General features: G+C 39.3%; 2 protein-coding genes across 2 annotated transcripts; one reads left to right on the top strand and one right to left on the bottom strand.

The window, feature by feature from the left end:
* Positions 1 to 719: 719 nt before the first annotated feature.
* On the top strand, positions 720 to 2,829 carry LOC144658862 (uncharacterized). The gene is made up of 2 exons (XM_078519342.1): positions 720 to 2,289; positions 2,735 to 2,829. The coding sequence occupies exon 1, from the start codon at positions 876 to 878 to the stop codon at positions 1,713 to 1,715; it is 840 nt and encodes a 279-aa protein (XP_078375468.1). The 5' UTR covers positions 720 to 875; the 3' UTR covers positions 1,716 to 2,289; positions 2,735 to 2,829.
* LOC144658861 (transmembrane protein 39A-like) lies at positions 2,813 to 16,173 on the bottom strand. Its single transcript, XM_078519341.1, has 8 exons — positions 15,924 to 16,173; positions 15,508 to 15,688; positions 9,880 to 9,963; positions 8,811 to 8,965; positions 6,997 to 7,321; positions 5,854 to 6,038; positions 5,353 to 5,473; positions 2,813 to 4,704 (listed from the first exon to the last, which is right to left on the bottom strand). The coding sequence occupies exons 1-8, from the start codon at positions 16,097 to 16,099 to the stop codon at positions 4,489 to 4,491; spliced, it is 1,443 nt and encodes a 480-aa protein (XP_078375467.1). The 5' UTR covers positions 16,100 to 16,173; the 3' UTR covers positions 2,813 to 4,488.
* Positions 16,174 to 17,488: the final 1,315 nt, after the last annotated feature.

Below are 17,488 nucleotides of genomic sequence, written 5' to 3'. Positions count from 1 at the left end.
ATTTCCTCGTTTTGCTATGGTTCCATTCCGCGCGGAAACGCAGAATGTTTCTGCTGTGTAGCAGAAGCAAATTTTGTTTCTTAGAGACAAAAGTATATGCTGGAAACAATGCTTCCCGTCCGTTCCCGTATGGAAAAACTGGGAAACTGTTTAGGGAAACATGCGCGCTCTACGAGTGTTTCTGGAAACATGTTTCCTCGTTTGCAGGCCTTTAGTCACGAGTTGAAAAAGAGACGTGATCAAAATCCGTTTCAGTTATCTCTTATTTTGGTTCTCGTATGATTGCCCCGATAGTATTTCCATCGCATCGATCGTTTGCAAATACTGAGACGATCTAAGCGATCGGGGGTTCTCACATGATCGTCCCAATCGCCTGGTATGAGCGAAGACCTACGGAAAACAAAAACAATCATTTTTTTAGCCCTAGATCCAACACAATAGCAGCCTTTAATGAAAGAGCTAAACTCGTGGCTTTCTATCTTCTCAGTTATTGCAGTTTTAATACGGCGAAGAAGGGAAAGAGAAGCTAGAAGGACAGAACACGGGCGATCCAAGCGATCGTGTTTGCCCCAATCGCTGGAGAACGTTGGCGATCGCTTGTGTAATGTTCTCATATAATCGCCCCGATCACAAGAAAAATTTTTGAAGTGACAGAAGCGATAGAAACAATCGGGGTGATTTTGTTTTATAGTTTTGGGGGCGATAATGAGGTTGATTAATTCAATTATGTCTTGTTTTTCATAAACAAGCAAATCCCACTGGGAAAGTGTTAAGTCAAAGTAATTTTAAATTCAAACTTGTACAATAAAACCAACAGCGAACGATTGACATATAAAATTTGCGACGTCTTGTGTTCGAAGTTAGACTTTGTAAAAATGCATATGGAGGAAGCAGCAAACCTAATTTCTTCTCTACAGCAAACATTGAGCGAAGTTGACGCAGTTGTTGCTAATGTGAACGAACGCAGCAAGCGAACCATTTTGCATATCGAGACAGCCGCACAAAGACTTGTACAAGCCATCACAGAACACCGACACAAATTGGTTTCCAAAGTTTGTGAAATTACCGAGGCAAAACTGCACGCTTTACAAGGGGAAAAAGAACTCGTCCAGGATAATTTCCGAGTTGTAGAAGATGTCTTACGTTGTGCCCAGAATACTGGAGCTGTGGAAGATTCTGAGGAATGGGAATGCGCATTGTCAAGGCAGTTGAAAAATCTGAAAGGTGTCGCGTTCGACTTTCAGGAGTACGACGAAGATATGAAGTTTCATTTTCTGTACCGCGATGAAAACCTGTTGGCGGCAATTTGCAGGTTTGGTGATGTTTTTACGGTTCCAAATGATGCACGTCCCAAAGTTGAAAGCCAAGAGACCATTGAATTGAACGCGAACGGAGAGTTTATGGAAGAAAGTGCTGAGGAATTCGAAACGGTCAAAGATCTTGACGAAGTTGCAGATGGCGAGCCTTTATTGATGGAATTCCAAGAAAACTTAAGCAGTCCAGGCGAAACTACAGTATCTCAAGTTAATTTTGTGGAAGCCGTCCTTACACAAGTATTCGAAGAAACAGTGGATGTAACTCAATTGAGCGAAAATGCAAACGAATGCAAAGAGTTTATCAAAGAAAAACATGACATCAGAAGAAGACGAAGAAGAAGAAGAAGAAGAAGAAGAAGAAGAAGAAGAAGAAGAAGAAGAAGAAGAAGAAGAGGCTGAAGGAGTTGGAGATTCAAATGAGATAAAGGAAGACGAAGAAGATAAAACTGCACAAGAAATGATTTCAAAACCAAAGAAGGTTGATTGTTCTGATTTTGTTGAGCACCAAGCGTCAATTACTGACGAAGAAGATGAGGTATTTTTAGGACTTTCAGCTGTCATCAAGGAATCAACAAGCACTGCGATTGAAGACGAAACAATTAAAGATTTAAACAACAACGGTGGAATTTCACAGCTGGAGAAAAGCTTCGCAACATAAACTTTGCGAGAACAAAAAGAAGCAAGGGCAGCTGAATGCAGTTGACAATTTGCAATTTAACTTGTTTAACAAAAGGATAGGCAAAATAATAAACGTTTAATAAAAATGTTTTCGGCAGTGACAGCGAGTAGCGTTACACCCAGAGAACCCTTTCTCATTTTTCGTGAGCTGCGTGCTAGAAAGCAAACTTTTGTTTTCGGCCTTGTTTGCGAAATGTTTTGTAGTCTTGTTTCGAAAAAAAGAAAAAATGTAGAAAAAAGAAGAAAAAAGGTTTGGCTCGGCCAAAAGAGATAAAAAAAAAATGAAAAACTCGAAGTAACACTTCTGTTACATTGTAAGTGTACCTGTCTGTTGTACCTATCTATCTGTGCCTATCTCTTCTGGTAGTTAGCTTAACTTTGTTTATTCCTTTTGCATGCAAGTCCAAGTTTTTTGTGTGTTCCCGACTTGAACATGTAAAATATCTTTTCTACCAACTGGCTGCTTGGCATTTTTAACTTTTGTTATTTCAGGTAGCCAGTAGCCCTGGGCAGTACCCCTATAATTTATCTGTTAAATTGTAAATACGGTGAGAGCGCAAACTCGCGTCATAACAACGTAGGGGGTATGGAGGCTGCCCCTGCAGAAACTTTTAAAATGTAGTCTCTCTGAGATACTATTCCTACTTTCTATGAACATTTGTGACCAAACCAGTAAGATTTAGAAGGACAGATTTTTCAATTTCCTATATGGAAGGTGGGGGGGGGGGGGGGATATTGAGAGACCACGGCATAGACTTGTTTCAGACCACGTTTTAGACTTGTTCAAAACCTAAAATTAATTAATAACAAGGCATCACTTTTCTCAGATGCATCCCTTTTTTATTCTATAAATTACCGGTTGTAACATTTAAACAAACATTGCGCTACAGTTAACCTTGTAATGGCAGCAGATTGCATGGAATGCTATTAGTTACAACGGGTTGTATTTGCAGGAGGCAGTTCTGTATTGCTTTGAAAGGAAACTGAAGTTCAGAAACACTTGTCTCAACATGTTGCATACCTTACCGATCCGGGGTATTTCAAATTGCAAAGCTGCTCATCGAGCACAGATTCTCGAACATCGATGTTTTTTTTCGCACTTACATTTTAATTGACGTCTGCATTTTGGCCTAGCAGCGGTTTTAAAAACCGCCGCAGAATTTTTCATTCCAACCTGAAAGTCGAAAAGAAGCAAGAACATCGCGGAGAGAAAACCCATTCTTTTGTTAACGGATGTCTAGCTACCCTTCATCATTGGAATTCAGTGGCCAAATGTCATGGGGAAATCACGCACCATGCGAATCAGGAGAAAATGGAGATGAATCGATCACATCTTGACAATGCATAAAGCAAAAGCGGCGAAGGACAAAGTTTTTAGGATCGACCAGACTCCTAGGCAGACTTGTGCCTCGTCACGCAATCTTTCCTTTCAGACGTTTGGAAGCGGAGATTGCGTGACGAACAAAAAGGTCTCCGTAGGAAGCTAAGGATCGACACGAACTCGTGAACATCGTACATACCCTGTGCTCAACTTAAAAACGACGGGGTTTACTCTACGAAAAGGAGCTGTCGCAAGACGCCGTCACATCTTAAATGGCCACGCCCAACTCCCCAGTACATTTTCAGGACCGAGATTATACGGGCGAATTTAAGAATCAACCTCGTAACCAGAGTTTTCGTTCCCCTTTACCAGCGGTCGGGAAACAAGCGACCCTAGAAAGTTCTGATCGGAAGTGCGACAATGTCGGACTTCCAGATGAATTGCACATGCCTAGCTTTCAAAAGTATGACCTACGAACTTTTAAGTGTTTTATTTCCGGCCATTTTTATTGTTTTTAAAGCTAATCAAATTAGATCCTGCAACCAAACTTTCGAGAGTCGCTCGTTTCGTCAAGCTTGCGCAGTAAGGAACGAAGACTCGAGGTAGGAAATTGTTTAAGAATTTGAAATACGTAAACCGATTAAGGTTTCTACCAAGACTATTTTAAAGTGAACATGTATGTATCTTGAATGTTATTTTAAAGAAGTGTGCTCCTGAGTAAACAAAGATCAGTCGAAGACTCTACTCTTCCCTCGCATAATATTCAATCAGTTAACTATCTCCTACTTATTACGTGACCGATATGAAATAAATAATAAATAAACCTTTAAACTACAGAATTCTTGCGACGAATGTTGCGAAAAATAATTAAGTAGTTTGACTCAGACAAATGGTTTCAAAACGACTGTTTAACCTGTTATAAAGCCACAAATGCAGACCTCCCTTTAGTTCACGAACTCCTTCAAAAGACCTGTCGAACGATACACTACAAAATACATAATTATCTTTAAACGGAAGAACCTTTCAAAAAAGAATTGCATAGTAACTTCGAAAAAATGTTATTTTAAAAGTGTAAAGAGAGAGAGAATTGTGGTTCAGAATGCCTGAATACTATCCGTTGTAACTAATCACATTCCTGCACTTCAAAGATCTAGCAGGCCTATATTTCGAGGCTCAAGTCCCAGTCCTCTCTCGCACCACCGCCTGGAGTGCCCAGCGATCCCGGAAGAGCCTGTAGAGTATCAGGTAGTTAAACGTCAGAAGACCTGTGACCGAGAGGAGCTGGTGCCAAGAATGGGACCTCGTGATCATAAAGAGCTGATATAACACAAGTAATAGGAGAACTGCTGCCATCCAGTTAATAAGCCGCAAGGGTGATTCAAACATGAACTGCAAAACAATGGTAGAGTTTGCACGTTAGATCCATTTAATATAGAATGTCGAGAGTAATACGGAATCGCTTTGGTTTTGCTTTAGAGCGGTTTCCAACTGCACGTTGCAAAACCAAAACCAAAGTTATCACTCTGGCCAATCACAAAGGACACAGACAATCCAGTAAGCCAATCAAAACTTGAAGCAAATACACGCAGCCAGCGAGAAGCGCCGGAAAACGTATGCGAGCGAGTCACGATTGGTTTTGGTTTGACTTCTGATTGGTTGAGTAGGTGGCGCGAAATTTTTAAACCAATCACAGAGAGTACTGAAGCAACTAGGCTCTGTGATTGGTTAAAAAAAGCTGGTGCCACCTAATCAGCCAATCAGATGCATAACTAAAACCAATCGCCACTTGGTGACACGGGTTTTCCCGCCCTTTTTTCCCGCGCTTAATGCTGGTTGCGTTTATTTTGATCTCGTTATCTTTGGTTCATTAAATTGCTTGCGTTTCTTTTGATTAGCCAGTGTAATTGCTTTGTTTTGTTTTTTTGACGCTCAAATGAAAACCGCTTTACTGGATCATGGGATTGATGAAATAAAAGCGGACACGCAGCTAATACACATGTATCTACAAGGGTCAGATCTCTTGATTCATATACTTACAAAAAATCTCCCATGATGCGAGTCTCCTGGGATTGCTACATTATGGATACCAAGTGCTCTGTAAAGTAGTTTACCATGCCGCACTAGGACCCCCTGGGGCCATACTGTTAACGCTGACCACCTAGGAGAGGGACAAAAAACAATAAGTCACGTGCAAATGCTATAAATCAAGTAAACACAAAATTAATGCGATTTTGAGATTGATTTAGAAACTAGCTGATGTTCTTGAACAAAGTGAGAAAGTAACCATTTGTATTTTGTTTTCTTTTCAATTTCGAGCTGTTCTTAGAAATCTTGACCACATAAAACGAAATAGAGATTGGTAAATCTCTAACGACATCTGACAGAATAACATTTGCGGGAAAACATTTTTACAGGAGAAATCAACACACTATTCTCTCAGGAACCTCACAGCCAGGGCACCGAATTTAATGAACGATCAAACCCTACAAGAACAAACTACGGCCGCGTTAAGTAAAACAACAAATTTCTACAACTTACACGTGTGGTGTGTCTCGGTGACCGCATGGATATCTTTCCCATCCCCCAAGATGCAGCGCGCACTTGTGTAGGGCGTCACAGTAGTTCAGCGGTAACATGAACATCATAAGCATTAGAAGAGAACTGAGCCACACAAACAGCGTGTGTTGACAGGCCCACCACATGTCATAATACACGTAATGTTGCTGTGAACAGTTCAAGATTGAAGATGATTAAAAATTCTGTTTTGCACGAACAATAAATGAAACTTACGTAAGAGCTCGCGGGAGTGGTCGTGAGTATTCCGACTGCAGATCCTAACAGTTTTTTTTCAACTTGAGATATTGAACAAGTAGCAAAAATCTATCGACACTGCTGGCAAGAGCACCTTACATTAGCAAAATAGCCAAGTTTGAGGATCATATCTTGTAAAATAGCAATTTTAGACGTCGGTACATGTATGTTGGGGGGGGGGGCACACCTGACCCCACAAACTTGGCCATTGTACTGAATTTGAGGTGGCCTTTTCAGTAGAGTCAACTGTTATTTTCGTTACACGGCTAATATCAAAAGGTGAAAAACAACTTGAAGGTATGCATGGTGCAACGGCTATACGTCGGTAGTTTAGCAACTTTCGTGCTCTCGTCTGAAACCTGTTCTGCATCTGAACTAACGAAACAAGAAACAAACACACTTTTTGGCCTGAATCAGAAATTAACGAGGAACCTATTCACGCAAAGCAGCCAATCCGAATTTCAAGTTCACACGACATGTTTACATGCCATAAGAAATCAGTGAATGGTGATTGGTTAAAATAACGCGCCAAATCCACACGGGTGCACAACGCTGCCAAAAACAAATGCTGTGAAGACTTTTATCCTCCAAAATCAAGCACAAAACGCCAATCGAGCCTTTTACTTCACTGAAACTAAAGGCTATAAAACAGAATTGTTTTATTCCATTGGGTTCAGGGTGTTAAGATAGGCAGCGAATGTGCTGCTAGGGAAGTTGAGCCAACATTTAATACATTCTGGAAAAGTAAGCTGTTTTGTAACGTTAACCACGAGGCGTGCGTTATTTCCCAAAACGACCTTTCCAACAATTGGCTGAGCTAAACAAAGTATTTACTTAGAAGTTGTCAATTAATGGCATGACAATCCTCACCTCTGAAAACTTCATCGGAATAAAACCAACATAATACGCGCATACGAGCGACTGAAACAGAACTTGTTTTATTCGAAGATTAAAATCTGTCCGCAGGCATTCCGCTTCGTATCGGACGGCGTCCGGGGGTAGAGAACACGGCTGTGGCGCTGGTAGTTCCTGTTTAGCGTTTCCATTCACCATAACACCTTTATCAAGCAGGCTGCTTTGTAACAGCTGTAACTGTGATAGCGGTCCTAGCTCTTGATGAGGGCTTAGTTTAAGCATTACTTTACTCCCCTGAGGGTCCAAGGTGAAGCCGAATGTAAATAGGTACATTACTAACCTGGAGAAAAAATTGCAAAGAAAAGTACGAGGTTAAGGAATGACTGACCAACAGACTGACCGACTAAGTGACTGTCTGACTGACTGACGGCCTGCCTGACTGACTGCCTGACTGACTGACTGCCTGACTGACTGCCTGACTGACTGACTGCCTGACTGACTGACTGATGGACACATAGACGGACTTAGTGACAGACAGACAGACTGAGTGACTGACTAAGTGACTGACTGACCTGGGGTGGGTGCTTCCTAAAATGGCCTATACAGGGAGGCTCCGCCCAAAAGGGGTATCTTTTTCATGCTTCAGGTATATAAGAGGGTAGGGATTTCACAAGTTTAGGTATGTGAAAGGGGAGGGATATTGGTCAATGGTATTCAAAACGGCTTCATTTAAATATTTTGAATAGACGTACCTTATGGCTGTATCATTTAAATTTATTAAACGCTACATAAAAATGGCATCAAGACTTCCTGTTTTAGGCATAGGTCATGTTTTTCGGTATATGAAAGGGGTACCTTTTCTCAGTAAAAGGTATACGATAGGGGTGCCTTTTCTGTCAAAGTGGTATTATAAGGGTAAAGGGTTGGACCTTAGGGCGGAACCTCCCTGTACAAAACTTTTTTGAGTAGCCCCCCGGGCTGGCTGACTGGCTGGATGCCTGACCGTCTGACTGACTGATGGACCGACTGGCCAACAGATGGACTGACTGACAGACAGAGGGACACAATGACAAGTAGATTGACTGGGCCAGTCAGTGGCAGACTGACTAGTGGACTGAATGATGTACTGACTGATAAAGAGGTTTAGTCCAATCGTTGTTACATGTAGCAGTAGTGGCTTATTTTCGGATGGTAATTTGCATTTCAGAAATTAGTGGGTTTTACCTTGGATGGGATGGTGCGATTTTTTTGGAGCATATGTTGTGGTTTAAATTGATTTTTGGTTTAAAATTTTTCAAACCAGTTTGATTTTCATTTTTCCTTTTTATTACATTGTGACAATGAAAAATTATGAGACAATGAGAAAACAAAACTCAAACCAGTTTGAAACATTTTAAGGCAAAGATAAATTTAAAACACAACACACACACAAATACCACACGGTAGAACTCTCGAAACATAATTCTAACAACATTAACAACATTACAAGCTTTACGATAGGGGCTTAATGAACCTCTATAAAGCGATTAGTCCTCAGTATAACAAACAATATACTTTTCCTCAGTACTAGTGAAATATATGGAAAGGAATCCTGATATAACAAAACCTGATTATAGCGAACATATTTTGCCAGTCCCTTGGTCCATCGTTATATCGAGGTTCCACTGCATAAGCCCTTGTTTGGGAGGGCTTATTTTAGGGGGAAAAAAATTGCATCTGAAATTTGTGGGGGTTTACATTTTGTGAGGAGGGAGGGGCTTATTTGCATAATTTTAAGGTACAAAATATCCATGTTTGATAAAGCTTGAGAAGTATGAGCAGTTACTTACGGATAACAGAGGAACAGACAATTCTGAATGCTATTCTGTTGAATAAGTCTCCATGACAACCATACAAAGCCTGTCACAAGTATGAGAAGTATTGCACCCTTCACGAAGACACCAATAAAATACTTAACAGTGTAAAGCACCTCGGAGGCAAGTGTCTGCAGAAAAGATAAAACATACCTGAGATGGCTGTTTGCTGTTGGATAAAGAGACTTTAATATAATCAGCCTAGTACTCAGGCGTTCCCTTCCCACTTATCGATTTGGCACAAAATTTCATGAAGTAACCGAATGACGCCAACCCGTTCCCAGGCCCTTATGTGGACTTCGCGTTCGCCAGAGAGAGGGGGAGAACGCCTAGGGACTAGGCTGGAATAAAATATTATTTCATAGAAAACAAGCCAAAGAAGAGACTGAAGGATTGCAGTCCAAAACTGTAATTTTAAGTCAAAACCATGAACGATAAATTTTGAAATAAAAAAGGGAGGGGGGGGGGGGGGGTCACCATATTCCTTTAGGAGCAGGAAGATATGTAGTACATAATTCCTTAATTATATTCCTTTGCGAGTACTGGCAAAGTATATGTTTCCAGTGATAATTTATTTTTTTAAGCCCAGCACCAGATCTGTATTCATTTTATATGAAGAATTTGATCACTTCACTCAGAAAAGAGGATTACTTGTTTATGAGAAAACGACAAATTTTCTCTCTCGCGACCAAAGCTGCATAGAAAAAAGCTGCCATTTAGTTTATATGAACATGCTAATCACGCATAAAATTCTGCGGAGTAAGGATCTTTACCGTGAAATCCTAGGGATGTAACTGCGAATGTATATGAAAGTGATAAATGATCATCGCAGTGAATTTCCAATTGAAGCAAATGGAATAAAGAAGCCTGAAAAAAAATCAGGGCTTCAAGGGGATTCTGTTGAAGCCCTGAATTTTTTTCAGGCTTCTTTATTCCATTTGCTTCAATTAGAAATTCACTGCGATGATAATTTATCACTTTGAAATCCTAGGGCTTGTATATTATTAATAAGTTATTTGAAGATGCAGAAGCTACTTCAAATTACCTGCCCAAGAACCAGCCATGCAACTCTTCGGCTTAGGAAAACAGCAATAAACCACATGAGATGCACGTCAACCATGTGAATATTCTGTGGGAAAAAAGTACTATTAAATTAATGTTGATTTTTTCGCTTATGTACAAGGTCAAGAACGGGCTTGCGCCAGACAACGTCTCTGCCCTTTTTGTCCGCAAAGACACTACACACTCGCTTAGAAACAGTGATTTTGTCTTTCCGCGTTTTGATACTAAACGCTACGGGAAACATTGTATCAGATATCTTGGACCACTTCTATGGTCAAAATTAAGCAAAGACCTGAAAAACTTGCCGACTGTGGCTGCATTCAAAACTAAAATTAGAAAACTCAATCTATCGGACTACGTGGACAACAATAGTAACTGTTGCAAACTCTGTTGCGCTTAAGACATTTTAAGACATTGTAAATATTAGTTTTTTTTAGTTTTTAGTTAAGTATTTTAAATATTTTTAGCTTAGCATTATTAATAGTATTTTAGGTAATTAATTGTGTCCCCAATTAGTCCATAAGGGCTAAACACACAGACACGGTAATAAAGTTTTTATCTTATCTTATCTTATCTCAGTTTTTATACCAAATGTAACAAAAGAAAAACTAAACTGGATCTGACAAAAACAATTTTGAACCCAGTGACAAATGGTAAAACCAGGGGGGGCTGGCAGCTATCTTTGATCTTACCGCTTTTCCGCTTTCGATGATCGCCCCAGTTAAGAAATCTGTCAATCATTCGAGAACCGTACGGAGCATGCGCACAATGCCTTGACAAAAAAGGAAACAACATGGCGTCGCATGTCGAGCTGACTGTAGAAAACGAATTCGCTGTTGGTTATTGCCGTTTACTTCCCGTTATAATTTTTTGTGGCAGTTCTGAGACAATCAAGACTAATGTAATGAAGGATCAGCTCTGTTTTAGGTTAGTAGAGCAGTTAAAAATTTAAATGAGCAAGGAGCGAGAGACATGTTTCGGGACAAGTTTCTGTCATCTTCACGCCTGCACAGCAAAAGAAATTATTTCGACCGCGATTCTCCTTCACTTAACAGAAAAGTCAGTAACAGTGTCGTTTATTGGCGTCGAAGTGTTTCACGACTGCCCCTGTCAAGTAGGGTTGACCTGCTAAGCTTTATTAAAGTTTACATTTTATATACAGTACCTGTCTCAAGTTCTGTGTCTTTATACAAGCTTACACATGTAGTTTGCGTATAAAACATAGAAGTTTTTTTAGAAATTCATCTTCTGATTGAACGTTTATAGTAGCATTTACTTCTAGAACCGAATATTGCATATAAAGTGCCGAGTTGCTTTCGGTTGAAAATCGAATTTCAAAGCATTTTCCATCATGTCCATGCGAATGGGCCCACAGGAGAATAAACGTTTTCTAAGGTAATCTTAAAGAGATTAAGATATTATATTTCGATTTTCCTTTTTTTTTCCTTTGCCGGTACAAGATCAAGCTGAAGTCAACAAGGCAAAGAAATCCAAAAAGAATAAATTTCTTCACTTAAATTTAAATGTAAAAAATAATAATAATTGCAGAGGGTATGGCTTCAATTACCTAAACTGTGCAATCTGAAGTGCCTTGCTGACACATACAGAAACCGTTAATTATGTTTTGGGTAAATACTTTGGTTGAACAGGGTCAGAGGGATCACAATTTAATTACAGCATTTAAAGGTGGTAAAGTAAATGCTTGTCTTATGTACTGGAAACACTTCAGCACTGGAAAAATGATAAATTTGCCCATCAACAATGGAATGTCTGTTGCAAACAAGTACATTGACCTACCATACTTACCGGGTAATTTTGTCTCCCAGGGTTTATTTCACATCTCCAAATGAGCTACTCATGGGGATGCACCCCTTGCCGGTAATAAAAAAATTCTACAATATTATTATTGCAATACTGTTTTCCCCCACCCTAAAAATTCTCATCTATCACCTATCAGTACTTTCAGGAGACAGTGTAGCCAAGTGGTTTTGGGTACCGGTGTTGTAATTCTAAGATCCCAGGTCAAAATCCTCTACCCAGCAACAAGCTGAATTTGTTCTCGGTTGTCCTGAGATCAAATCCTTGGCCATGCTTTGTAGATAGAGAACTGGTCTGCCTCCTGCTAGTTGGAATTTGTAACTGTTATGTTCATTTAAAATTTTTGTTTCCCTTGAAGTTAAGGGCATGACCACTGAAAACAACTTAAATATAACATATTTTTTTACATTTACATCTGAAAATTTTTCCTGGTCAGCAGGAAGATTATTCAACTGGAAGCGAGTAGAAATTGATTTTTTCTTTGGACAGGTAGGGCAGTTAAGAATCAACAGGTTAAGTAAGTCTCAATAGGATTTTTAAAAGTGTCAGATCCCATGCAGTGTCTCAATTATTTCTCTACCAGGGTACACACATGTACATTTGAGGAGCAGATCCTTTGCAAACTCCACCATGGTATAATTATTTTATTTGTAAAAGCATTTCAAGATAATGCATTGCTGAAAACATTTTAAGCCCCCTCAGAACTCGTTTCTTTTTTTCCTCAAGGAAATACAGCAAACCGTGGTCACTAAGTTTTAGGTGACTGACCATGACTGGAGCATTCTACAACCAACCAGCCTCCTGCAAGTTTCAATTCTCACCCCACAGGTGTGATAGGCAAAGTCTAAATGCAAGGTTACCCCACCAGCTTTTTGTCAGTGAGCGCCATTATTACGAAGACATGCTCAGTTCAAAAGTTTAAATAAAGAAAACTGTTGCAAACATTACCACCTAATCTTACAAATGTTATTGCAAAAACATAAAATAAAAAATACTGGTAGGCCAATTAAATTTTGATATATTTTATTTCGATAAACTGTATTTCAGTTCCATGTTACTCTAGATATTATATTCTTATATTCAATTTCTAACTAGGCTCTGAGGCTTAAATTGGGAAATAAAACAAAACGAGTCATATCAAACCTTCTGCACTTTCTCAATAACAACTACGTCAACTACGGTTTGATCTAAGTCTTACAGAAAAACTGTCCGAAAATGGCTACCCTTACCGTCATGGCGTCTAGTCCAGAAATAAAGATCGTTCAGCTTTTCCAGTGTATGAAACAATTACTAAAAATATTCTGCTGTGAGATTTCGTTGTCTTCACTGGGATGTAAAAACGCAGTGGTGGCCCCGTTCGCCGGTTTGCGGCGTAAATTTCACCTGTGATACTTCTTAAAAATCGAAATTTAGATAAAAAGTGCTTAAACGAACCCCTGGATGTTCGAAAGTGGAAACAGTTCTCGAAACGTTTGTGAACCATCGCAAACGACCATCCGCCATAAACTTCCGCCATCTTTGTTTTTAATTAAACCGGTACTTAGTCCCACTCGGCCATATTCCTTAACTGGGGCGATCATCGAAACTCGTCCCAGACCTCGCTGCCAGCCCCCCCTGGGTAAAACTTTCTGAACTAGGAGACAAAAACAACTGTTCACTATGACCTGGGTGACAAAATTACTCTTTGGCTAAATTTTTTAGCTGCTTGACAAATGTGACAACAAGAACGTTAACATGTCCAAACCAAGCAACAAAAAATAACTCTGATCCCAGTTTCATTATATATTTTTTATTATTATGAAGAGTATCACCTATGCCCCACCTGCCTTGAACTCTACCACCAGCTGGGTAAAAATTAATTTGCTGGGTAGTAATAAACCCATTCAGCCAGTTAGTTAAAAAGTTACGACGCTGTTACACTAGTCAATGTTTTGTACAACTTTTCTTGCAAATTTGTTCTGTCATTGCAGGGCTGCAAATAACAGTGGGTCATTGGACATTGGCTGACCAAAATTTGCTTATGTCCAGCGAAATCTCAAGTGTGGTTGGACATGATTTCCGGACAATATTTTGATTGTAAATTATTTTATGGCAGCAATGAATAAAAATCTGTCCGATCACAATTTTGTTTTGTCCGACCAAGATGGTGTCTTAGAAGGACATACATGTATATGTCCTTTCAAGTAAAAAAAAAATATTTGCAGGTTGCACAAAATGCTGCTTCGTAACACCCAAAGGCAGCAGGTAAAAAAAATTGTTACAGTGTTGTGGTAATTGTTACAAAAAGTTAACGTAACCCTTGCTGCACGAACACACTGCCAGACATTCATTTCAGGGGGGGGGGGGGGAGGGGGTGATAATACATTAGACATTTGTTTTGCAACTTGGGTTGCAACAAAATTGTGAGACAAGTTGCAAGATAAATAATAAACAACAACAACAATAATAATAATTATAATAATAATAAACTTCATTAAAGCATCAAAATACTGTAGCTGAGTCTTGAGAAAAGTCCCCTCTACTAATTGTGTACACCTATATAAATATCCAAGTGTTAGGCCTGGTTCACACAAATGACATAAAAACATAACGGCGAGGTCACGCAAATGCAAAAAAACACCTCACTTTGATGTATTATGTGTTCAGTGTGAACAACATAACATAACAACATACGGTAGTTGGAATATAATGACATAAGCATAACAACATAAGACAAGAACTGAACTTTTCTTTATGTCGTGATGTCCATGTGGTTATGTTGTTATGTCGCTAGTGTGAACCAGGCCTTACAGTGCCTTAAGTCTCGAGTGTTGGTATATTACTTAAAATTTCAATATAATTTTTAAAGATGTTCAAATTACGGTTCTAAGCAATACAGTTCGGTTATTGTCATCTCTGCCTACTCTCTTTAATTACGACTCGTGTCTTCGTGAAGCAAATAAGGGTGTCTTCCTGATCTATTATCTTTTCCAGGAAATGCAATATTTGTAGAAAGGTATGCATTTTGTACTAACATTGCCTACATGTTGTAAATTAAGCTCATCACAAAATGTTGCGACACATCATCCTTGCTTTATCAGCTGGATAAATCTTATGAAGACCTGAATTTCAGGCCAAAAGATGGAAACATCTGGCACATATCCTGACATTTGTCAAAATGCAAATGATGGATTATCATTAAGTGAAGACCCAACTAAAACCGAAATAAACCTTAAATTTAAATACGTCGTCGAGATATTGGCTGTACAGGTTTAAATGGATGCATCTGATTCACCATAAATTAAGCTAGCTTAGTTTGACATGATTGTATTATTTAACAAAATCTAGAAAGGAAAAGAACAATGAAATGCATGACGTGTTGTTTTCATGAAGCCTACTCGATAATTAGCATCACAATTCATTTCCGCACCAACTGGGAAATGCACATAAAATTTGCGATGATAGCGATACTCAATTCGAATGAGGCACATTAATCGATGTCCAAAATACGCAAGTGCTACCTAAATTTAAGCTATTTAAAAAGTTCAAGGAACGCGAGGCGATCGAGCAGTTTTGTAAAGTTAATATTTAAGTTTGAGCTTAATAATCAATGAATTGGAACACCTGGTACACTGGAGTTTGGATAATCAATTTGTAAACTCAGCGAATATGGCACGGTAGTAGAATAATTATACGGACCTCGCCGTCTTTTGACAAGCAATCAATTTTTAAGCATGGAAATCCGCTAGAAAAGTGTACGTTCATTTATATAACGAGCAGAATATGATTTAGCTAAATACAAAAAGGCACCCACCGTTTTGTAGATGTTGACATGTTGAAGTGCGAGAGCGCTGACAAGATACGAGAGGAATAGAACTTCGAAACCCATTGAGGTAAACACAGGTAAATTAGGATGGGGGTAGTGGTATAATGGAGGGATTGTCAATAATGAAGAAATCGAGTGTATTCCACTAGTAGATGGAGGGGATCCGTTCCTGTAGGAAACAAATAAATCGAAAGCGATAGTTAGCTTACATTTGTGAATAACACACATTCAATGGGCCTCGTAGAATTCTACTTCGCGCGGACACTGAAAACTGCACTAATAGTGCAGTATTCCCTTCGATTTCAACTTGACTTAAAATTTTCAACAACCAATGAAAGAATTCATTCAACCTAAACACAATTATCCAAGAAATGAACAAAGATGCGCTGCGAGATTTGACTCACCGATAACCTCGCACGGCGTTCTGTAGACTTCGAATACTCGACGGGCAGCTTGCCTTCAAAGTGGCAAATTTTCTCCCTCCCGGCATCAAACGACACAGCCAGAAGAAAATGTGATCCAGAATGGAAGAGCTGGCGACCAGATAGAAGACGAACGGCCAAAGTAGCGTTCCAAACATCTACATTAGCGATCTTACTCCTTATAATGTTTCTTTATACTAACCACAAAGTCAGCCACCGTCTGCTCCAACTCTCTAGGGGTAAGCCGCTGCCCTTACTAAATGCGGTTTCACACAAATTCTTGGAAATTATGGAACCGATTGCTCGTGGCGATGGCAAACAAAACGCCATTAAAGTGCGCTTCAGAAGAGAGTATCTTTCAAAGAAGTTCTCAAAATTCCCTTTTGTTTCGCAGTGGGTCAACTTTTAGTGCAATTTTGAGCAAAATAGACAATTACCAATTATTAACTTTCGGAAAGTTAAACTCTTCAATTTAAGGGCCTGTTTTACTTCATAGAGAAAATAAACGGCATGCAGTGCATGCAGAAGCGATGACGTTTCACAAAGGGTCTAACATAATTGAGGGCGGGATAAAGACTGTTATCCAATTGCAGTGTACATTTTTTAAACCTAAGAAGCAATGTTGGTGATTGTCTAAATAGCATAGTTAGAATATGATGATGGAATTCAAATAAATACAGAATTAACAGTAGGTAGGCCAAGGATGCAAAGTTAATAATACATTTTCTTCGTAGATTTGCTCAATTGAACAACAGTAGATTGCGTTATATTGTAGTGTGTGACTTCCGATAAACGACTTTCTGTCTACTAATTCTAAAAGATCCCATCATATGTAATTAGTCTCTTTCGTTTATACATTGTAGTGTTCCATTCTAACTGCACGGGAGTATTTTGCTTTTGTGTTCTATGCGGCGATTTCTTGTTATCAAGTTAAACTTGATTTCTGTTCGACCGAAACAGACAAACAGACAAAAAGATCCGGTCGGTCGGTCGATGGCAATAAGCGATTTCCTGACGTCATCGCTTAAAAAGAGTCAGTAGAAAGAAGTCCACCCTCCATATCGAGCATATCTTGGGTGCCAAAGGTTTTTTTGAATTAAAGACACTATTTTTTTAATGCAAAAAACCCCCTTGGCACCCAAGGTATAACAAGCACAGGCTTTTGTCCGGGGCTCTTGTCGATTGTGATAATGTTTGGCATAATTTAGCAATCCGAGCATAACTTTTAGCTTTGATCTAAATTTAGCTCTGCTAGCATAATCTAGCTTTTGTGACTCTCACGGAATGAAAAATTAATAAAATTTCGATTTTAGTATACTTCTTTTTACTTATTCTTTTTCTAAAACCACAGGCGCCCCACAGGGGGGGGGGAGCGACAGGGCGGCTGTAGCCCCCCAAAACAAAATTTGGGGGGCTCAGCTCCCCCATATTTCAGTGCCGAAAGTATCGCTAGCGCAGCATAAAATTGATTTGTCAAGACACAAATCGTTTTATCAGGATCGTGCTTGGCGGGGTAATATGGCGTAGGAGTTTGAACGAAACTACTT

This window comes from Oculina patagonica, chromosome 6 (genome assembly GCF_052425735.1).
Source record: "Oculina patagonica isolate OP01 chromosome 6, crgOcupat, whole genome shotgun sequence".
Taxonomy (NCBI): Eukaryota; Metazoa; Cnidaria; class Anthozoa; order Scleractinia; family Oculinidae; genus Oculina; species Oculina patagonica.
This window is presented reverse-complemented; position numbering and strand designations above follow the sequence as displayed.

Bases quoted from the DNA above. Each gene is read 5' to 3' on its own strand.
- LOC144658862 (XM_078519342.1), top strand. From the start codon at position 876: ATGCATATGGAGGAAGCAGCAAACCTAATTTCTTCTCTACAGCAAACA.
- LOC144658861 (XM_078519341.1), bottom strand. From the start codon at position 16,099: ATGTTTGGAACGCTACTTTGGCCGTTCGTCTTCTATCTGGTCGCCAGC. The intron at 15,689-15,923 runs GTGAGTCAAATC...TGTTTCCTACAG, and splicing joins AACGCCGTGCGAGGTTATCG to GAACGGATCCCCTCCATCTA. The intron at 4,705-5,352 runs GTAAGTATATGA...ATTGTTTTGCAG, and splicing joins CGCATCATGGGAGATTTTTT to TTCATGTTTGAATCACCCTT.